The sequence below is a fragment of the Vigna unguiculata genome, chromosome 3 (assembly GCF_004118075.2).
Source record: "Vigna unguiculata cultivar IT97K-499-35 chromosome 3, ASM411807v1, whole genome shotgun sequence".
NCBI lineage: Eukaryota > Viridiplantae > Streptophyta > Magnoliopsida > Fabales > Fabaceae > Vigna > Vigna unguiculata.
The window spans coordinates 46,440,932-46,465,296 of NC_040281.1; the positions used below are offsets into that span (position 1 = coordinate 46,440,932).

Here is a 24,365-nt window from a genome sequence, read left to right on the forward strand (position 1 = left end):
CATTTACCAAATTCAAATCTCAAATTTAATCTAAAGGAATCTAATAGTTCCTTGTCACTTGAACCGAGAGATTGGTAATTTATGCAATTTACTTTTTATTTTTTTGTCAATCATCTTATATGTCAATTATCTTACCATTATTTTGCGTAACTGTTTTCCACATGTTAAAAAAATACAAGTGTCTATTAATACAAAATAACATTACAATTAATATAAAACGATAAGCGAATATTAAAATCATGTTGGATAAAAAAAAATACAGTGGTGATAGATATAGATTATTAGTCGTTGTAGGTGATAATATGAAAAAAAAATATGAAAGTATTAGGTAATAATATGAAAAAAATATGAAAGCAATCTTGTTATTTAACATATTTTTAATAACGTAATAAAAATTAACAAAAACTCAGATTTTTCACCGCATGACACACAAATATAGTTGTACAAATGAAATGGACAAAATAAATTAATGTTATAAAAAAAGCGTGAAACTTGAAAAAATTCAAAGCACGATTATGAGTTCATGAAAAGGATAAATGATGTTGGCGTTATTGATCATAAAATATTCCTGTATAAATATTATTTTAAGACCTCTTGCAAAATGGACAGATCTTTTGCAATAAAGTTGGATTCATGCACCTTATCCGACCAAACTGCTTTGGTTTCTTCTGCGCACTACACAATAAAAATACCTCCAAACACACTATCTCAATCATGGCCGTAAACCTAACCTTAAGGCATTACGGGAATAGTGTAGATAAAACAGGAAATAAATAGAAGGGTGGAGAAAATAATAAAAGGATGTAATGTAAATAATTATGACAAGATCATTAACGTTGCGAAAAGTCTAACAAGTAAAATACAAACAAAACATTCGCCTAATCACTTTCTACTGAAGCAGTGCATGAAAAAAAATTAGCGAAAACAGAAGGTTATTTTCATCCAATGACATGATAACTTTATTGTATAATCTTTAACATATGATTACAATGTAGTCAAAGTTAATATGCAATTACCTCTCATGGTCATCATATTACCGGAGTTCAATCATCAGAAGAAAAGCTCAAAGCAGTGATAACCGACCCTGTTGTTGCAAACGTTGACGCAACATCATGATAATCTTTCCATGAGGTTGTCACCTTCAGAGATGGGTACAGCCATGTTTTAACCGAATCCACAAACGAGTTTGGATCTAAGTTCAGAATGGCTTCCCAATCAACCTGTAAACCCTGTGGGATGCTTCCCGTGAACTCCATGTTCGCAGCAAGTAACAATCCCAGCATAACGATAAATCCAACTGCAGCAGATCCCCTAGTCAGTGGCATGAAGTTATACCTGAAAAGCAGTTCAGTCAGATTAAAACAAATGATTTTCAACTGCAGAAAAATCAGAATTCAGAAGATAAATTACCCATTTTGAAAAAAAAAAAGAAAAAGAGAAAAAACATACCAGTAATATGTCATTCTTAAAATTGCATCTCGCACGTCTTCAAGCATGTCGAAATCAGTAGACCCGTAATTTTCACCACAGTAAGCTTTGCAGATAGTCTGACGCCAAGATAAGTACAAGGTGAATATTATAATTTCATCTAATAAGTTGAGCCATATATAAAAACATTTTCAGATGAAACTTGACACCGATAAAATATATGTTGGCTAACTTCATAAATGAAATATTAATGATTACTGAATGAGACATATGAGTATAAGATAGATCATTGGTAAGGATGTCAAAACAAAACAATATATATACCACTGTCAGCTAATTAATACACTAAAAGTTGTTTGGTATAAGGAACATACATCCCATGCCACTGCCATTTCTTCGTCAAAATCTTCCCATCTAGCAGGTGTACTAGGTGTTCTGATTGCAAAGTCAAAACCGTGCTCCCCCCTGCAAAACATATAGTTTCCAATTAAATTCGAAGCGTGAAAACTAAAATTTTACAAGGCTTCTGAATCAAGCTCAAGCTTACATTTTTACAACGGTTATCCTAGTCCCTTCAAGCTGCTTCCTGAAAAAAATAACATCCAAAATGTAAATAAATGTCAAAGGAATTGTGTTTCGGCACAACAGTGTTACCACTATGAACACATACCCTTCAACTGCAGTACTGTTGCACCAGGTAGCCAACCAAAAATCCTCACCAACAACTTTGTAAAGATCAGAGCATGATTTTGCATGCATAATCTGCATATCAAACATTAAAGTGTTTTAGAAAAGGATACACTACGTAATATTATAAACAGGAAAACAAGTAACATCAGCTAGTAAAGTTTGATACCATTCAAAAGAAAGAATAATGTAGAAGCATTTCTTTGTCAAAAATATAACTGAGGAAAATAAAATCGGTGAGCATTAATTATATTTATAAAAGGGATATTTATCGATCTGTTTGAACGAGTTTCTCCAAAAATCCTTCGAATAATTTAACTTTTCCACAAGCTAAATAAAAATTAGAGGAACTATATGAGAGTTTCTATAAATTAGGTCATGCATGTGCTAATTTTAGCATATGGAGAAGCTAATTCAATTTTCCTTTATTTGTCTCTCCTATAAGGAACTTCCGAAAAAGCTCGTCAATCAGCCCTATGTGTCCATCTCACTTGATGCATAAGAAACACAGTCCATCATGCAACTTGGGAATTTCAACATTCTAAGGTAGACATTCAAACTATCTAATAATAAGGATGGTTTCTGTGAGCTATAGTACTTTGATTGCTATATGTGGCTGAGTGCATGGAAAAACCGGGTCCAAAGAGAATTTAATATATAAAGAATAAATTATGCCTATCCAATAAGTAACTTCAGTATACCACCGATCCAAATAAGCGCATAAGAGGCCTACTGATGACATCAACAAAACTACAACATTTCAAAAGCTACACCTCGTGGGGCTAAAGTCAGTGAGGAGGCCTATTGCATAGTAAGTAATGTTAAAAGGAAAGAGGTGCAACATATCTAAATCAACAATCAACAACTGACCTCTTCTAATTTCCCATCTTCGGAAAGATGAATGATCTTATCTGTTTTGCTTCGAACAAATGTTCTCTCTTTAATCACAGCCTTTGCAACTTCTAATGTTCTGTAACATTAAAAGCAATAACCATTTTCAAAGTTAGCCTACTACAAACACAACCAAGCCTTTTTCCCACGAGTCTACCAATATAGAATAAATCAATAAAAACGGGAGAAAGGTTTCACCTTTCATAATTGGGGAAGTAACGGACAACTTTGGCTTGCCCAAGAATCATGGGCGTGTGAGAACCAAATCCAGCAGCAAACTCATCACTGTAGAGCAAAACAAAAAATTCAAAATCCAACACAAGTCTGAAGTCCAACTCTGAAATAATAATCCGAGAGGTAAAACCAGGCACATTAACCAATATTGTGATGTCAAAATAAATAAGAAAAGGACTGTTATTTCATAGCGGTTTGGTAGCTTCCTATAAATACAGGACTGTTGTATTTTAGGAAAAATGTATACAGACTGAAATGATAATCAAGTGTCTGCACAGTTTCTCTGATCCTTGTTTCTCTGTATCCTCTCTATTCTGTCTTTTTTCTCTTTCAACTTTATTCCTTTCTCTTACCACCTAAATTCTACATCATAGTGCGATTAGGCTGGCAACCAATAAAGGCAAAAATTTATCCAACCTAGACAATATACTTCTGAGCTTACTGTTACAAATAAAGGGAAGTATATACTTCATAAAAAAAGAACATAACCTCTTAGATTGCAAAATTTGAATACATGTAAAATCAATCTTAGGAAAGCAATCCACAGGTGAAAGTACTTAAAGTTTAAAGTGATATGAAGGCTGAATATACATTAGCCACTCTAATTCCAACCAAAATTCATTTAGAGTAAAACTTTAGTAATCTAAGTTTTAAAGGTAAGGGCATTTCTATCTCTTTTTTATGGTCCTTAATGGAATAATAAAATGTCCCAGTTTTTGTTGAAGTCTAAGCTAAAAACATAAGCTTAGAGCAAACAAAAATTCCATGGCATCTATCTATCTCTCTCTCAAACTGTTAAAATAATATTTTACCTCTGTTGCTCAGCTTCTATAGAGCTATTTTTTTATGTATCTCGAAGGGTCATGGTTGTACCCTATTTGCTCTGTTTTATGTACTTTTGAATGTTTATAATACAAACATTAGTGAGATGTACTCTCACCAAGAATTTCTTGCAAAATCTTAAGTTGGTATCGGAATAGGAACGATTGTGCTCTAGTCCCATCACAGGTCGTATTCACCCACTGTGTTTCTTCACAACAATCGGTCGTCTGCCACCAGCTGGCTACCATTATTTCAAGTGTGGTCGCTGGTCCATTGTGAGCCCATGTGTGCTCACACCACCACCGCAGTACTTGTTGGAGGTTTTCCGATCTATTCCAGGTCCTATTTTTCTCTTCTGTAGATGGGGGTCCCCCTTTTTCACCTCTGTCTAGGTCTCTTTACACTGTTGTCTTGCTTTCTTCTTCTTAGTTTGAGTTCTATGGTATCTCCTGGTCCTGTTCTTTCTGTTTCTAAAACTCTTAACTATTAATATGGAGAAGCTCAATGGCAAAACCTATCTATCATGGGCTTCCTCTGTAGAACCTTGGTTCCTAGTCCAAGGTTACAACGATCATTTAGAAAAGGAAGATGTTGAAGGATCAATGTAAAGTCGTGCTTAGTGAAAGAAACTTGATTTTCAGTTATGCTTGTTCTGTGGCAGTTTGTAGAACCCAATGTGTGTGAATTCCTAGAACCTCTAAAACTCATTCTTATTTTTGGAAGATTCAAAGCATCTATGCCAATAACATTTAATGTTTGTATGATGTCCAAAATTAGCTTCTCTCAAACAAACCAGTCATGATATGGTTTCAGTTGTTGCTAAAGCCGAGGTTGCAAAGGAAGAACTGGAGATGCTCCTAAACTATGAGTCACTAAAGGAATTAGAAAAAATACTTGACAGGTTGTGTATAGTGATTATCCTACGAACCTTACACTCAGATTTTAATCCTGGTCATTATGAACAACTCCTAACTGGCCATGAATTTCCCTCAACAGACAGCTTGATTACCAAACTTCTTCATATTACCACAAAGGTAAAAATTGAAAATTGAACTGGGAGAGTCAAGGTTTCTGCGATGGTGTCTACTAGAGGAAGAGAGTGTAGAAGTTGTCAGCCTTAGTACACATACTGCAAGAAGATGAGTCACATCAAAGAAAATTGTTACTAGCGTTCCAAAAGATGAATTATCAAGAGTATCTTCAAGGAAAGTCACAAGTGAAGCCTATTCACCCTAAGCTCCTAGTGTTTCAACATGTGTTTCTCAATCCATTGCTAATCAAAGTCCTCGGATTGTTTACTCAGGTGCCTTTGTTCACGTAGCTAGTAATAATTCTCTATTTTTCTCTGTTTTCTTCAATGTTGCCATTCAAATGGGTTAAATTATTGCTACCCAAGGAATTGATCAGGTTTCTCTTTTTCCTTCATTGAATTTATATATTGTTTTATTTATCCCTGATTGTCTCTTCAATTGTATGAGTCAATTGTAAGACCTTAAAATGCTTAGTAACATTAGGTGTTGTATCTTGTCATTTAGCAATGTGAGCAATGTGGTACATGTCGAATGAATGGAGGGGGCATTGAATCTCGGGGACCTCTACTGTTTGAAATGCAGTCATTTGTATCTTCTGTTGTTTTCTCGAAAGTTAGTTCATGATCAATTAGGTTATGCAAGTTTGTCCAAATTGAAACTCTTGGATCCACGTCTCAAACAATTGAAGTGTTTGAGTGGGAATCATGCTTGTTCAGTAAACATGTTAGGCCATCTTTTCCCAAGCAAACTGAAAAAGGACATAACTTGGTTTGTAATACCATTCGCTCAAATATTTGGAGTCCAAGCTGTGTAACATTCTTTTGTTTAAGATATCTTATCATATTTATTGATCAATTTTCTTAATGTACTTAAGTATAATGCCAGATAGATTTGAACTTCAGTTTATTTTTGGGTGCACTTGTTTTTTTCATGATGTTTTTATTGTCTTTGGAAAGGATATAAATGTTATTCTCCAAAGAATAAAAAGCTACATGTCTTCTAAAGTTACGTTCTTTGACTATATACCCTTTGCTTTATCTATTGTACAAGATACTACTTCTATACAACACTCATTCTCCCACAAATAGTCCAACAGTACCTAAAGAGTTACTTGATTCATCTCCATCACCAAACGATGCTACTATAAATCCTAGAGATGATAATTCAAGGTAGTCCATTCCATTGCACTTAGGAAAGGTATTCACTCTAATCAAAACCCTCATCCCATTTACAACAATCTGAACTATCATTGTTTGTCCCCTATGCATTTCCTTCTTTCCCTTTATACCTTTATTTATTACTCCAAAAAATGTTAATGGAAATACTTGATCATTCTAGATGGCAACGACCATAATTGTTAAAGTGCAAGTTCTTGAACACAGTGGTACATGGGAGTTGGTTCCTTTTCCTTGACATTTTTAACATTGAAGAAAAGAAACCTTTTCACATTAAATCCTTAATGATATCATGTTTCCTTTGTTGCGATTTTTTCTTTTTTTGTGAAGAAATTATTGAATATTTGGGACAATATAAGGGTGGATATGGGTCCGAGTATACCTTCCACCTAATGGGGACAAAAATAAGACACAATTTTCATATTTGATAGGGATGGGATGAGGATAGGGAAGAGAATAAATTTTTACTTTAGGGGCGGATATAGCCAAACTTACACTCACCCCATTGACATCCCCAAGGCTTGTAGTGAGAATAGGAAATACTCAAGGCTTGTAGTAAATTTATGCCCTCCTTCTCTTCCTTCCCCAGTCATGTTATAGTCTTTTTTTCAATTATTTGCTATTAATTTTATATAGGAGCAGGAGTTGTCTACACTGAAAACATGGGATGTAAGAATGCTACCTCAAGTCTGTGGAGTTGGGTTTAAAATATGAACATGACCTTACAAATATTTACAATTTTACGTTAGCAGTATTAACTTACAATTAGAGTGGAAGTTTGAAAACATATAGAATTTCTGTAAAGTTAGTTGACCATAAAAGATTATAGTTTAGTCATTCCTATAGGACTACAGAATTTTAAACATCAGCAACAATTATATTAGTGTGCGCTAATAAAATAGTTAGCACAAAGAAGGGATACCTTAGCTTGTTCACCCATACAACAGGGTCACAAGGCTCAGAAATCTGTCTCCACCTAACAGCTAATGAGTAAACATCGTGCCATGACAATTTCCGGCTGGATGATCTTTCATCTACAATTCCATTTGAAGATGTTAATGAGGTACTGCTTGTACTACAACCAGCACCTCCTCTATTTTGACTGGTCATGTTAATTCTTTCCCTTCTCCTGGCCCTTTTCCCATTCTTTGAGTTTCCTTTACTTGAGTATTTCCATTCAGCACGCAGGGAACGCCAAGCTTTGGAGACCTTTTGTGCAATTTCAATGGCGGCAAGTCCAGCCATACGATGCTATTAGGAAATATTAATACACAGATTTAGAAAGGTTAATAAGATGATATTATCAACAATAATGAGCAAAATACCACAAATGTTCAGTGGACGCATGTCACTGTAAAGTGAATGTATGAAAAGTATAAAGGAAAAATATGACAACTTGCATATATCCATGATTTTAAACTAATTGAAAGCTAACAAATTATATGATTCCACAAAAAACCTGCATGTTCTTACTACGGGAAATACAACTAAAATAAAATGTTCTATTAGGTAAAAAATTTCAAGAAAGGAAGTTTGATTTGTTTAAAGTTAGTTGCAGTGTTAAATCAGAAAACTGAAATTCCTTGACTTTCCGGACTTTTTAATCTTATTCAGTCGTTATGCCTTATTATTTCTTTGTCACTAAATAAATGAAATAGAACCCCTTATATTAGACACCAGGAAGTAAATGGAAATAGTATAACATGCTTCCAACTCTTGCAATTTGATTCTACAATATATGAACAAGAATTATCAAATTTTTTGGATGCAACAAAATCCTTTTTCTAGGTCTCAGAGCAAACAAACGTACAAGTACGCTATGGCACATGAAAAACTGTCAGAATTAAAGTGCACCCCTACAGCTACGGGATTTCTTAAAAAAAAACAGGAAAATGACCAAAACTCGATATGGTACATGGAAGAAGAAATAGCTTTACCTGACGTCTATTAGGCAGAAATCCCGGACAAGCATACTGGATTTTCATGCCAATGGAATCTGAAGCCAGTAGAAGAGCAGCCTTCTGCTTGGTAATGGTAAACTCTTGCTTTTTAAGCTTTCCCTTTCTTAAAGACTCGCGTAAAGGAGGTTGCCTGAAAACTTTTTCACATACATTCTTTGGGTGCAATTTCTTGCACCAGTATTCCTGATGACAAGAAAATCAAAGATAAGAATACTGATCATAGAAAATGGAAATCAACGCATGCTTTAACGTGGATAAGGACGTTGTGGTTGAAAACCTAGTTGTTTTTGTTGGTAATTTGCCTAATTGCAATCACCCCTAGCCTGCCTCAGAATCTCAAGGGCAGTGGTTTTGTCCCACATCAAATAGATATGTCGCTTTAATATATAGCTTCTAAAGCTTGGGCAATCCTTATCTCACAAGTTAGTTTTGTAAGATTGAGTTAAATCTTTAACTCATTTTTAAATGGTATCAAAGTTGCCATGCTAGCAGTGAAGGAAAATGTTGGAAAGCCACCTTAATTAAAGTCATCCCTTGCCTGCTTTAATTACGACCTCAAGAGTGGTAGTCTAGTCCCACATTGACTAGAGAGATGGCCTAAATGAGATCATAAAGTTTGGTTGATATGACCATGACACATAATTTGTTCAAATGAGTAGAAAACTGTAAATTTGTTTGTGTACCAATTCATGGTTCATTTACAAACTGGTATGCCCTAATACAACAATAGAATGTGAACAATGGGAAAGACATTCACTTTGGCAGTGAAAAGTGTTATACAATAATGGAAGATGAAGAATGTAACAATGGAAATGATTGTGAGCAGTAAGGGATTGTGGAATGTAAGGCAAAGCAGTGGCAAGGTTAGAGGCAAACCAAAGAAAAGACAATAATGGGGTTGAAAAGAAAACTGAATTTATTTTTTATTTTACTGAAGTTGCTGACTTGTAGTTGGAGGATAGTGTTGTACAGTTGTGCACCATTTTTCTTGATAAAAATGCAGTAAATAGTTTTAAAATGTTAAAGGTCAACTTAAGAAACAATATCAATTATTAAAGGTCAACAGAATTAAATAATGTTATATTCTTAAAGGTTAGCAACATAAAATAGTAGTATTAATTATTAAAGGCCAACAGAATAAATATAAATATATTGGTGACAATATTTATTTACTGAAACATCCAGACCATTCATAGGTACCAATACTTTGCAAGGCAAATTATGGAACTGTGGTCCTAACCTTACAAACAAGTTTTGGAGATTGATTGGGGCCTAAGCTCAAATTCTAGGAGCTATACATTCTTTTATCCACTCTTAAATTCCGATAGGCATGCTTCTGGAAAAACTTACATTTTCTCTTATTCTTCCTGTTTTTCAGGTAAGTGACCTACTCTTACACATGACCATAATCAGATAAATAGGGTTTCCAATTAAGTCGCTTTTCAATAAAGAAAGATTAGAATACCAAGGAAAGTAGAATTGTTTTCACAAAATTTACCTTGAAAAGTGCATCAATATCCCCATCAATGTCAAACCAGCAAAAATCACTATTAAATTTTGAGGCTGTGTACAGCGCAAGCTCTTTCTGCAAAAAGTAAAAAAAAAAAAAAAATTCAGGCACACCATTGAACTAGGTTCTTAATTAATGAAAGGAACTTAATAAATACCATGTCAATTCACAGAGCCCCAATGGCATATGAAGCTTGAATCAAGGAAGGGCAAGATCTACTAGTATGTCATAACAAAGTGACACAAGGAACTAAAGCAGAAGGGAACAGCCTATTTCAAAACATGCCAACAGAAATCCACATGTTCAAATTAACATGCTAGCATTTTTATAATGTTGAGCTTATAATATCTCTCTTTCTCCCGTTTACTATGACTATCTCTCCTGCTCTAAATGAATGTTTGCTATGACATGTTAGTAGATCTTACAGCGTAGAAGGAAAATAATGATGTTCTTATTTTATCAGTAAAATAGGATTAAGAGGAAGAACAAAAAACAGACGAATTACAATTAATAAAACAAACCTGATAAAAGGAAAGGCACTGGAGCACAAACTTGTCCATCGTATCCAGTTCCATATCCAACGCAGCATCATAATCCTTGACCTGAGACAGTTAAAAAACATTGTAGTGTGTGACAAACAAACAATGCATCAAACATTTAAATTAAGAGAATTCTTACAGCTTCTTTGAATTGCCCAACAGCATGGTAGCAGGAACCTCGTAAATACAAACATTCGACATTGCTACCATCAATGCTCAACCCCATTGTCAAATCCTTGATAGCCTTCCTGTCACATCCAAACCCAAGTTAAAGTATAATCAAGTAAGAGAACAGAGTACCAAACTACAAAATTTAACACCTATAATTGGTGTGAAACATTGAAAGCAACTTACATGAACCTTAGGTGCCATTTCAAATCCAAACCCAACAAATTTTTATACTTTTAAACAGTATACCAATCATCCAATAATTCGTATACAATTTATCACTCTAGAATCCTAGATTTCAGGCAATAATAGCAGTAGCTATCCGCAAAGTTTTGGGAATAAGAATTTAGTAACAGAGATAATACAATTATATGATATTAGTTTAAAACTTTAGGAATACCACAATCACCACAAATCTTCCTCAAAGTACTCCTTCTCAAATATACAAAATGAACCTCCTTATAAGATTCCTTTCAAGTACTGCAGTTATTATTAACAACAGTAAGTAATCTAAGTTCCTGCATGAATCATGATCCCTCCTTGGTTCCTAAAACCAGTATTTTTACCACCCAATTATGTCTCCTTAATTGTCAGAGAGTGCAGCTACATCTTACACTAGCGTTTAGGGACCAAATCCTAAAGATTCATGAAAGTAAAAGCAGCCACTTTAAATAAATATTCAACTTCAATGATCAGCAGCAAGGCAACAGAAATACCTGTGTTCACCCATTGCATGGAATAGAAGGCCGCGCAAATGATAAGCTCTTGTAAACCTAACATCAATATGTAAAAGCAATCAGCTTCGGGTAAAGAGAATAGGCATAAAGTACATTAAATGGAAAACAATGCTGACACGAGTAAATAGAGTTAATTCATGACAATTACCTGCCATCAATTTGTAGCATATTACTTAGACATTCCTGAGCTTTGGTTGGCATTGCTAAATCTTGATAGAACTGCACAAAAACCACACATTCAGAACAACACTAGAAATAACATCATCTAACATAATAGCTTAAAGCTAATAACTGATAATTAGGCAGAAAAGGAGCATCGGGCTTAATAGATATTTACATATGCAGCCATGTCTTTGATAAAATTGTCAAATACATACTAAGACCAAAGATAGTAGCCTATTACTGCTGATCTTTGATAAAAACTGTGTCATGTTTCAGACCAAACTAGCATATAAGATCATCACACAGAATATATTTTAAGCCTATATATATAAAAATCTATAAAAAAGTGTGGCCTACCAGATGATTAAGCCTGTAATTGAATTTAAAAAATGTAGATATGAACTGATCTGATATGAAATGGATACATCAAGCAAGTTGAATCAGTAGATTGGATTACAGGTAGACAAAATAACACAGAGGAAAGTAGTGAAGCTAGATATAAGTACAGATAACATACAGACTCTAACATACAACTAAACACCTGGAAGTATACAATATAGTCATTTCTATAATATGATCAAACTATCAGTATGGGCACCATTGAATAGAAACCTGAGTCAGATGAGCCCATGCTTCAAGGAAATTTTTGTCAAGTTGAAGTGACTTAAGATGAGCTTCCTCAGCTTTCTTATATTCGCCAATTGAAGATAATGCTAAACCCTGTTAACTCAATTTGTTCAGTGAAATACTGAATTGAAAAGACCTTCCATACGAGAGATCCAGAAAACAATGTCAAATCAATGAGGATTTAAGCAGTAACACTTAAGGCCCACCAAGTATGTATAGGCGGATGTATTATCCTTATCTAGCTTCACACAAGCTGAAAGGTCTTCAACAGCTGCATCAAACTCTTTAAATTTGAAATTTACAATTCCTGCATCGAAAATCATGTAAACATGCGTTAATTAGCCAAAAAATTGAGGATTCACTAGAGTATTTCATCAATCAATTTGGCAGAATATATACAGAAGGTCAAACAATAGTTTTGAACAAAATATCTCCGTATTTTAATGTTATAATTTGTTAAAGATTTTCTAAATTATAGCCTATTTTTATGTTAAGTATTCAATCTTGGATAGCAGCACGCAGTGGCCAAGCCTAAAACCGCTAAAGTGGGATAGAGGATGGACACGGCTGTGAAGTTTACAATAGATATAATTTATATCATATACAAATACTAGATATATACACAATTTTTAAAGACAAGGTGTATGATATCTGAATTTTGTTATTACTATTATACTACTCTCATTTAATCTGTTTCAATAACTATATTACATGTTACACTTTATTTAGGAAGCTTCCATCCATTAGTGAGAAAACTGTAAGTTGTCCAGGGGCGGGCACCTCTTAAGTAAATATCAACCCACGTTAAAGTGTCTGGTTCATGAAATGCCTATACACTTCAATGTTCTTGGTTCAATCATGTTGAACCAGGCTGTGTGCAATGCCGATTTGCTGATTTATTTCATATTAAAGCTTCATAGATTTGTCCCACTTAAATCATCAAGTCTTCTAAAATAATATTAAGCCTAAGTAATTCACGAACCCCTTTAGGCATAGCAGAAAGTTCGGTTTCAGCACCAAAACTGCCACAACACTTTTAATTTTACTTCTTCCTCCAAGTTACAAGATTACCTTCCAGAAAAGTGCAATAGCCAGTTGTAGTTGACCTTTTGTCAACAATTGACCTTGCACAGTTGGCTTGCATGTAGGCTTCTAGTGTCATATTCCCATTTGTTTTCACAAAAAGCCTCTTCTTCAAGTCCCCTTTACTGTGAAATTCTGTGACTAGCCAGCAAATGAGTTCCTACGTTCTATGTACATTGACTAATTAGACAACATATGGCCTGGTGGTATGAGCCTTCTTACAAGGTGTTGATAAAATTTTTAGGATTGGAGCTATAGGGTTAGACACAGGTTTACAGGCTGTCTTGCTATGTCAGCAAAACTGGTATGCTTATTGTGGAATATAAAGATCCTTTTCCTAGGGTCCACCGCATCAAGTTCTTTGGTCAAGCACCAACACAGGATTGGCTGTTCTCTCCTATCCCATGTTAATATAATGTTATCCACAAACTCATGGATCCAATGGAAATGTAAATATACCTAGTAATTCCAAATGTTGTTTAACTTTTTAACTGCTTTTGAAAAAAATGGAAATGTATGCTTGCACAAGATTTATTAAGGGTGAAAACAGCAGTCATGCACAAGATTTATTAAGGGTGAAAACAGCAGTCATGCACAAGATTTATTAAGGGTAAGAACAACAGCCATGCCACAAAAACTATTCCAATTTCTGTCTGAACTTCTAGATATTACGAGAGCAACATCGAGGCATGCCTAATTATTCAAGTCCTGCCTAAATCTGCCATCCAAATAACAAATTAGTTAAAGACAAGCTACCTCTTTCATGTAGAATATCTGCTGTGTCAGGTTCAAACTCTAATGCCTTGGTCAAGTCTTCAATAGCCTGATATCATATCAAGAGAGAAGGGAAACAGCAATGGTCACATGTACAGGTTCATACTTGTGCAAGGAATGGAAATGCTTGTAATATCTACACAATAAAATCTTTTATTTTTTTATTTTTTTATTTTCATTTGGAATGTACAAAATATTTGCAATATTTTCTCGTCTGAGACATTTTTTACAATATCACATATGATGTTATACGTCACACATACAGACTTTAATAACATTGAATCTTGAAATATTGAAGAATACAGAACCCTTAATAACCACAATTTAGCTCTACCACCAAAATAATCAAGTGTTGAGTATTCAACTCAAAACCTACAGCTGTAGATGGTAATGTTCAAAGAGTATTAAGAAAGAACTGATAATTTCATTAATTATATAATAAGAGGGTTGCCTGATGCACAAGGCCCCCCAACCCTTGACATATTCAACATGTTAGTCAGCTACTAAGTTCAAAGAAAGTGTTGCATTCTCACCTCAACAAACTCTCCCAAGGCTGCCCTGGCCTGACCTCTCCTTTTCCATGCCTCACCAGCCAATGGGTTGAATTGTATAGCCTAATACATGTGAACTTCTTATTTAAAGAAGAAATATCATATCTCTATATGCACCTTCTAGGCAGTGTTTATTTCAGTACCTTTGTAAAATCAACTATAGCAGCATCAAGTTCCCTCTGGAATGCATGTGCGGTACCTCTTCCTATTAGTGCCTCAGGATAAGCCGGGTCCTTTTTCAGTATCTGCATAAATGATAGGTGTGCACAGCTACAGTATGTCATTTAATAGGAAAGAAAGAGAGAGAAAAAGATAGAAAAGGCATGAAAAGATGAAACCAAGAGAATCACTAGTAAGGAAAAAGTTTCACCTGGTCAAAAATGGATATTGCATTTGCATATTTTCCTTCATTAACCTGAAAAAGAGTCATAATATCAATCCTTCATGTAAACAAATAAATACAACAGCACAGAAACTGTTATGTAATTTGCTTTATTCAATTACAAGCATGAAAACAAACCTCTGCTATACCCCTTGAGAGTCGAAAATCTACACTAATGGAATTTGTATTTGAAATCCGAGCAACGCAAAACTTCTTATTTTTCTTTGCTTCACCTTTTCTTTCATCAGAAAATATAAACTTACTAATTGGGTTTCTAAAAATTTCAGTGACATTAACTGAGTCACCACTTTTGGTAGAAGATACTTTTTCACTTGATTCTGAAGCATCACTAGAGTCATTACATGATTCAGAATTATAACTAAGTGTATCGAGAACATCAGGGCTTCCATTCACTTGGCCATCACATTTATTACACTCTCTATCTTCATCATGTGATTCACTTTTTAAGTCGAAACTATCAGCAGACTTCAGGCATGTCTCAGATCTATCACTGGTAGCATTGTTGCATAATTCAGCCTTAGTGCACAACGTATCCTGGATCTTAAAAGCTTCACTTGAGTTCCCATTAATTGGAGAACCGGATTTGGTTTTCAGCATGAATGGCCCATGTGTTTCACTTTCACACAGTGCATTGTTTTCTTGTCTTGCTGTCGCTATAAGCTCTTCAAGTTCTAGCATCTGTTTCAAGTCAGCAGACTGATGCAGAGCATGTTCATAGCCCTGCTCCCACACCAATAGAGCATTTTCTTTCCTTCCCAACACAGAGAGTGCAGAACCTAGACAAGCGAATAAAAACAGCCCTAAGTTAAAACAATACAAAACATATTTGAGCATGAGAATATTTTACTCAAACCTTACCATGAAGTAAAAGAATGGCATGATCCACTATACAACAACAACATGGTCATAAACAGCATACCAAATCCACTATAGAACAACTCCAACATGATCATCATGCAACAACCAACCCCATTCATCATGGAAGCAAAATGCCTTTTCTCTTGACTACATTAATTTCAGTGTATAATCAATTATTAAACTAATCAGTTCATTTGGACACGCGTCCAATACACACATAATCCAGTCAATTTTCTTCAGTTACACAGAGGTTCCATATTGTTGCCTCTGTTCACTGCACCAACACCCACAAAATTCAGTATTAATACCCACATAAAAAGGAAAAATTTTATCAAATTATGCAGAAGTTTTACATTGTGACCTCTTTGCAACAAGCCAACATACATAACATTCAGTAATACCCGCACAAACCCATCAATTTTCAAAAATTATACATAAACTGTATATGGTAGCTTCTGTTCAAAGCACCACCACCTCTAACCTGCAGTAGTAATAAACACATAATTGACATATAACAAATAACATCCTATCCATCTATTTAATTAATCACAATAAATGGTATATCTGAAAAAGTCAGGACGAACTAGTCAGAAGAAGTCAATAAAACGGCTCAGTAAAGAAAAATTCCAAGGCAAAATACACAAGGAAAAATTAACCAACAGGAAAAATTTTACTCAAACCTAACTAGTTCGAATACCAATTCCGAGCAACTAGGATAGGTAAGAAGAGCATAAATCTAATTACATAAAAAAAAAAAAAAAAACAAAGAGGAAACCCCGAGATAGAGAAAGGGATCAAATTTGACTAGAGAAGATTACAAAACCTTTGAGAATGTAAGCTCGAAGAAGCGAGGGGTCAAGCTGAAGCGCTCTATCGCAATCCTTAATAACGTGCTTGTGAAGCTCCAATTTGCTGTAACAGAAAGCGCGGTTGCTGAAAGCGAGAATCGGAACAAGATCGGACGTCAGAACTAGACATATACATGCAAAGCAAGCATTGAGAAGAACGATGAATGAATAAGATAAAAAGGGTAACGAAACAGAAACCATAGGTCTTGAACTGCGGCGGACTGAGAAATGAGGGAATCCAGGATTCGAATGGCCTTGGACCAGTCCTTAGAGGCGCAGAGCCTGGCCAAGTCCACGCGCTCAGCGGAGGAAACAGGAGGAGCCATGGTGGATGGAGAACGTGAGGTGCACGGATCAGTCGTCCGGAGTTTGGGGAGGAAATTGGGGCTGGAAATGCAGTGATGAAATAAAGAAGATGATGGTAACTGTGATTGTTGAAGAATGAAGAGTGCAGACCTGGAAAAATTGGGTTGATTGAGAGGAAGAAGGTGAATCCTTTAAGAGTAACGGTTCTTCGAAGGAACGAACCACTTCGAATGAATGAACCGGTTCGAATGAACGAACCGGGTCACGTGCATTGCAGCTGTGCCAAAGCTTTTCTGTTCAGTATTTCTCCCCAACCCTCCACTATATCTATTTATACACATAATAATATAAATATATTTATCCAAAATATCAACTTTTTTACACATTTTACTTTATTTACTTGATAATGTATGTAAAATTATTACAGCCTTTTTATCTATTTTATTATCTTCCAGATAGTTGTGAAGTGATTCTTTTCTACCTTCTACATTTCATTTGTTGTTTTTTCTTAACTTTCAAGTTATCCAAATTCTCTATACTTATGTATCCCGATGATGAAATTAAATTCTAATAATTATGTTATATAATATCTTAAATTTAACTAAAACAACATGAAAATAAATATATATGTATTAGAAAAAGTTTATCAAATGTAAAATGAATATATATATATATATATATTAATGCAAAAAATAATATAATAATTAATTTTTAATTGAATAAAATAACATAATAAAAGTATAAAAACAAAAAGACTAACTATGTAATAGTTTATATAAAAACTATACTAATATAATATATGAACACTTTCGTACTACCAAGTTATAAGCAGTCTCTTTTAATTTATCTACTTTACTTTCTTATAATAAAAAGAAAAATCTTACTTTAAACAAGTTCAAATTATTTAAGTAAGTGATACTAGTTTTGGATGAGAGAGTTGATATTATTTTTTTCTTACTCAAATGTTGAATTATATTAACCACTACGTATCAATCATTCTTTGTGCATCGAGCATCATTATGTAATTACATGTTCTACCACGTTTCAAAAATTTGTGTAGTCATACAAATACTTGAGGGGCTTCTTGCCCCTAAGCAACACTCACTCTATAAAAAAAAATATAACATCAACTTCTCTCTTCAAAACTTAAAGATAGAACTCAGGACACCTACTTTTTAAACATTCATTTTAGTACTTAAACAACATTAATGACTTGAAAATTATAATATGTTTTAAATCCCTAAAATTATGATAATTTAATGCATAAAATCTTTTACCGACCACATATTCCTTTAAGTCACAAAGTAATTCAGAATGAGTTGAATTCATAATTAAAAATAACTCACTTATTATCGACCACATTCTCCTTTAAGTCACAAAGTAATTCAGAATGAGTTGAATTCATAATTAAAAATAACTTACTTATTATCGACCACATCCTCTTTTAAATCACAAAGTAATTCAGAATAAGTTGAATTCATAATTAAAAATAACTCATTTATTATCTATGCGTTATTATCTTTCGTTACATTGGTATAACAACTTCCTTCTTAAATATACTTCTATTTTAAATAAAATCTATAATGAATGAACTATAAAGAGATAAAAAGTATTATTAAATAAATAATGAATATTTATAACCTAAAATTTCGGGCTCAGGACCTGTATTTTCTTTCTAGTAACAAAAACAATTATTTCCAAGTTTAAAATCGTGTGCATATTTTATTTGATAACTTTATTGGCTTTGGTAAATAGTTTGTATGATAGTTTTTTTAACTACCTTGCATAATACACTTATGGTCTTTTCTAACTACCATTTTGTACATTTTTATTTTTAATTTAAAGATCAAATAGTTAAATTTTTCAACTTATCATTAAATATCTCAAATATAAAATGAAAATATTAAAACACCATATATAAGTGGTTATAATAGAAGTCATAACTCAAAATATTGAAAAGATATTTTTTAATATAAGCATTTTAAAATATAAATTATATAAAATAATTGTTTACATAGCTAAATTATTATTTACTTATTTATACATATAATTATAAATAAAATGTGCACTGCAGAGTGGGTCTAGTACTATAATGCTTTATTTATTTTGACTTAAATTTACTATTAAAATTTTGCATCATGTTACCTATATTTAAATACACATGTAATTATATGGTAAGAGGGTAAACTTTATGAAAAGCCGCAAGAACTCACAAAAATATCCATATTAAATAAGATAATATATGCTCATTTGAGTATTTTTAATTTATTAAAGTATAAGTCTTAACTGATATGATATAATATATATATATATATATATATATATTTATTTATTTATTGTCATAACAAAAATTTTACTTAAAAAAAAATTTTTTTTTGTTATTTGAATAATTTTGATGTCATTCTTTTGTAACATTAGATTTTGAGTCAACAATTATAGGTCTAAACAGTTGCAAAAAGCTTAAACACATCATTCTTACTTTCAACAAATCAAACTATAAGATGTGATTTGTGAGATGATTCGATGATCATATTTTACTTACATTTAACATTTAGTCTTAGCCTTCTTAAATTGTTTTTGAGATTAAATTCATTGTTTTAATTAAAATTTGCTCATTTAAGATTATATGAACCTTAAGTGAAATTATTTATTAAAATTAGTTTTTAGCTTTCGATAAACAGTCTAATTTAATTATTTGTTCTGATAATTGAATTATGTACATATTGTGAGTACACTGTTTATTTTTATTTCAATAATTCTTATGTCAATCTTTTGTGACATTAGATTTTGAGTCAACAATCATAAGCTCTTCAACAATAAATAACATCTTTGCCTACCTAATTGCAAAAATTTTAGACCCATCATTCTTTTTTCAACAAATTATAAGATGTGATTTGTATAATGGTGATTGATGATCATATTTTACTCACATTTAGAACATTTAGTTTTAGCCTTCTTAAGTTTTTGAGATTAAGTTCAATGTTTTAATTAAAATTTTCTCAATTGAGCTTATATGAACCTTAAGTGGAATTATTTATTAAAATTAGCTTTTAGCTTTGATAAACTGGATGAGTTAGCAATTTATTTGATTTGGTGATTTGAATTGAATAGTTTTACTCATAATATGTACATAATTAAATTATCAGAACAAATAATTATTTTCATCTTTGGTTTGTATTTATATTTGTAATATTATGTTATTTGTTTTATATAAAAACTTTCCATATAAAGCATATTTTGCCTAAAAGAATAAGATACACATATGATACGCAAAATTTCTTTTACCACGGTAAGTGCACAAATCACAATGTAGTAAATAATAAATAATTATAATTTTTCCAAAGGACTTGTGTAATTCATGACAATACTTACAATCAACAACTAATTTAGACGAATAATTATGCAAAAATACACAAAACTCTTTTTAGACTTTTATCAAACACTTGATATGCATAACAAAATAAAAATGATAGGTATGTACATTGTTAAAAATAGATTTCATCAACCTCACTCTCATGCATAATCAAACAACTCATTTTCAATCTCATGTTAAAATCTACTCATAAATTTACTCAAGTCCTAATCCCTTACCAACAAACTTAAGCCTATGATTTTCTATTAAGTTTCAATCCCGAGAATCCTTAAAAAGAGTAAACATGTTTTAATGAACAAGAGTTTAAGATTACTAATGAATCATATTTTATCCCTATATACAAGCTTCATTAGGTACTTTGTTCCAATTCTAGATAACACGATATTTTCTAATACCATATGAATCGATTATCAAGTTTTTGTGATCAAGCCACAACAAACATTAAGCAAATAAACATTAGAATGGAAAAGTGTATGTATTAGTAACATAAATACATGAAAATCCAGATAATTACATCTAACCCCTAACAAATAGGTTATGCTCTCTAGTATGGAGAATATACAAAATGGAAGAAGAACAAGGGAAAAATGTTTGTTTATTTAAAGTTGCAGAGATTATATTCAAAGGGTTACATAATAGAGGTCATTATTCCAACAGAAAACCCACCATATTCTACATGCCACACTTTACACTCCACGTCACTAATTTTCTATTTTTTTTTATAATTTTTCTTTTGTCTTCTGCATAGAATGTTACACCTTTGAGTTTATTCTCTGGCAAAGTCGTAGTGAATTTTGAGGTTTTTGTGCAATTCAATTTTGTTCTTCATTTTCAGTAACAAAGTGTGCTTACATCATTTGGAAACAAAGTGTGTTTATATCATTTGTTCTTCTTGAATTCTATTTTTTTTTTCCTTTAGGATTGTTTTTGAATACTTGTTGATAGTTTTATCTTGTTCTTTAATTGAGTTTTTTTGTTAGTTCGCTTAATTATATCAAAATCTTGATTGCTTAATTCAGGAGGTAGAATAATATAAATATCAAACATAGACACTTGGAGATGTGTTGGATACTTAACAAAATTGATTTACCTTGTTTGACTAATTCAATTTTGTTTACAAATTGAGTGAATGAAATTAGGGGAAAAAATGTTTCTTAAATTGCCTAATATGCTTCGATTTCAGGAAAAACTAAAATCTTTCAAAACGTGATGACATTTTTGAAATTTTCGCAGAAGGCTTCGATTATTTTTCAAATAATTTTAAAAATGTCATCGATGGCATTTTTTAAATTATTTTGCACAACTATAAGCTTTCGTTATGTAAACAACTTCTATTTGTCTACTAGGGTTAAAATTTCATATCCCTACCAAAAGCTTTTCCATTGCGTTGTTGTATCACTCCTCCACTGCAAGAGTCACTCTCCTCCGCGCCAAATTGAACCACATTGTCACTTTCTCCTCCATTATCCTCCCTTATTTGTTGCCAACGCGAACTGTGTCGTTGTATCGCCACTGTGAGCCTCCTTTCCTTCCCATTTTGAAAGTAGCAAGAGGTTTGTTCTCTCATCTCTTGCGTTTTTTTTTCAAAATCTTTTATTCCTAATGAAAGTATTTTTAGATGGATATGAGGCATACTAAGAAAGATAATGAACTTCTTTATGTTTATTTAGACAAGTGAAAAACAAGAGTTAAAAATAAAGTAATTCTACGAAATATTGTTCTAAGAATTAAAAATATAATTTTTGGTTTATTCATTTTTTTGGAGAGACCTTATGGTTAAGGACCACACACTTTAACCAACTGAGCTATTCCAGCTAGAGATAACAAATAAACCCGTCCCGTGGGTATTGTCTGAACCCGTCCTCGTTTTGATTAGGAATCCCCGCATTGACTGGGTATAGGTATGGGTATGGGCATGGGGAATCCCTAACTTTTTTAATTGGGTATGGGGATGGATATGGGGATGTACATATCCCCGCCATAATTAATTAAGTGACCATATATATATATATATATATATATATATATATATATATATATATATATATATATATATATATATATATATATATATATATATATATATATACTATTTTGTATTTCTTCTAATTATTTGGTTTATCATGAAACTCATTCACATCTCAATTATATTTTTCATCTTATCATAACTTTTATGTAATTATGTTAAAGATATGTATGTAAATTAAAAAAAATTATGTCTCACATTTGAATATTTCTATTATTTTTTAATATTTTTATTTATTGTATATTTTCCTTTCACATGAGAATTCAGTTTAAGTATTTAATAGCACAAACCTTTCGTTTATTAGGTAATATTAAAAAAAAATACTTATTATTATTAGTTTTTGTTTCATTTGAAGAACTCTTTTGTTTCACTAAAATAATTTTTGTTATTTCTCAACCATTGAGTATATATGTTGATATTTGAAAAGTGTTTTTAGATCTCTAAGATATTTTTCAAATTATCATACCCTTAATTATAAATTTGTTTTTCTTCGTGCAATTTTTTTCAATAGTCTCTCAAATTGTTTCTAAACATTTGTTAATTTTTTAATATTTGTATTTGCTGTTTATTTTCATTATGTAGAATATTATTTCGATATATTTTATCTAATTATTTTTTATTTTCTAACTCGTTATCAATCATACTGTAATTTTTTTCACTATAATTGTATAAATAACTTTTATTTACTACAATATAAAAATTTAATGTAATTGTCATAAATATTTTTGTATCACCATCTAACATAATTGAAGTTCAAAAGATACAAGATCTATGTTAAAATTTTATTATTATGATTATTATTTGTTTTTTGTATCATTTTGATCAAGTGATGTATTATAACTTGTATTAGTGTATAAAAAAGAGATTCATGAGAATGTAAAAGATTGAGATAAACAAACATTTAAAATATATTTTAATTTGAATATTTGTTTTTCTTTTATATTTTTTAAAAAATATTTTTAAATTTTAATAAATGTGTTTGTTCTCATTAAATTTTATTTGGTATTATAATCTAAAATGTAAACAATTATAATTTATTTTAAACTTTATTATGATTATTATTTATTTTTTGTACCATTTTGATCAAATGATGTATTATAACTTTTATTAGTGTATAAAAAAAGATTCATTAGAATTTAAAAGATTGAAGTAAACACAAATTTAAAATATATTTTAATTTGAATATTTGTTTTCCTTTTATATTTTTTAAAACAAAAATTTAATTTTATCAACTATGTTTCGTTAATATTTGCAAATTTAATAAATGTGTCGGTTCTCATGAAATTTTATTTGGTATTATACTCTAAAATGTAAATAATTATAATTTATTTTAAAGTATTTGATATTGAAGAAATAACTATTCTTCTAATATTGAATATTTGATAATATTATGTTTCCTTTACCATAACTTTTTATTATTTTATAAAAGTTAATTAAAATTAATATTGAAGTAGTAAGAAAATGGGTATGGGTACGAGATTATACCCATTACCGGATGGAGATGGAGATGAGACAAAAATTTGATACCTGTTGCCAACTGAGTTATTCCAACCTTCATATTATAAAAAAAAATATTATACTTTTTGTGAGAGATCATAATTATTCCATTCCATTCTAATTTTTCTAATTTGTTGGGAAATACGGACCTTAGGTTCCAAAAAAATAAACCTAACATTATACTCTTTTTTTTTAGAGAACATAGTTATTCCATTCCATTCTAATTTTTCTAATTTGTTGGGAAATACGGACCTTAGGTTCTAAAAGGAAACTCTAACCAACTGAACTATTCCGACCTTCATATTATAAAAAAAAAATATTATACTTTTTTTTAGAGATAATAATTATTCCATTCCATTCTAATTTGGAAGAAAAATATCGACCTTAGGTTCCAAAAAGAAACCTCTTCGCCAGAAGGAGGGCTCGAACCTCCAACCTTGTGGTTAAGGACTACAACACACTCTAACTTTTTTTTGGAGAGATCATAGTTATTCCATTTCATTCTAATTTGGAAGAAAAATATCGACCTTAGGTTCCGAAAAGAAACCTCTTCGCTAGAAGGAGGGCTTAAACCTCCGACCTTGTGGTTAACAGCCACACGCTCTAACCAACTGAGCTATTCCAGCCTTCATATTATCATTGTTTGGAGAGATCCAAAAAAAGAAACCTAATAT

General features: G+C 31.9%; 1 protein-coding gene and 1 non-coding gene across 2 annotated transcripts; both read right to left on the reverse strand.

Moving 5' to 3' along the window:
• Positions 1-788: 788 nt before the first annotated feature.
• On the reverse strand, positions 789-17,096 carry LOC114177931 (suppressor of RPS4-RLD 1-like). The gene is made up of 23 exons (XM_028063536.1): positions 16,688-17,096; positions 16,465-16,574; positions 14,901-15,559; positions 14,751-14,795; positions 14,524-14,625; positions 14,363-14,443; positions 13,812-13,878; positions 12,179-12,279; positions 11,958-12,065; positions 11,332-11,402; positions 11,163-11,219; positions 10,418-10,526; positions 10,261-10,341; positions 9,728-9,814; positions 8,206-8,412; positions 7,191-7,519; positions 3,205-3,291; positions 2,986-3,085; positions 2,099-2,190; positions 1,976-2,014; positions 1,803-1,893; positions 1,450-1,547; positions 789-1,335 (listed from the first exon to the last, which is right to left on the reverse strand). The coding sequence occupies exons 1-23, from the start codon at positions 16,813-16,815 to the stop codon at positions 1,044-1,046; spliced, it is 3,141 nt and encodes a 1,046-aa protein (XP_027919337.1). The 5' UTR covers positions 16,816-17,096; the 3' UTR covers positions 789-1,043.
• Positions 17,097-24,243: 7,147 nt separating this feature from the next.
• TRNAN-GUU lies at positions 24,244-24,317 on the reverse strand. Its single transcript has one exon. It is a non-coding gene; the product is annotated as a tRNA-Asn (tRNA).
• Between the last annotated feature and the right edge of the window lie 48 nt (positions 24,318-24,365).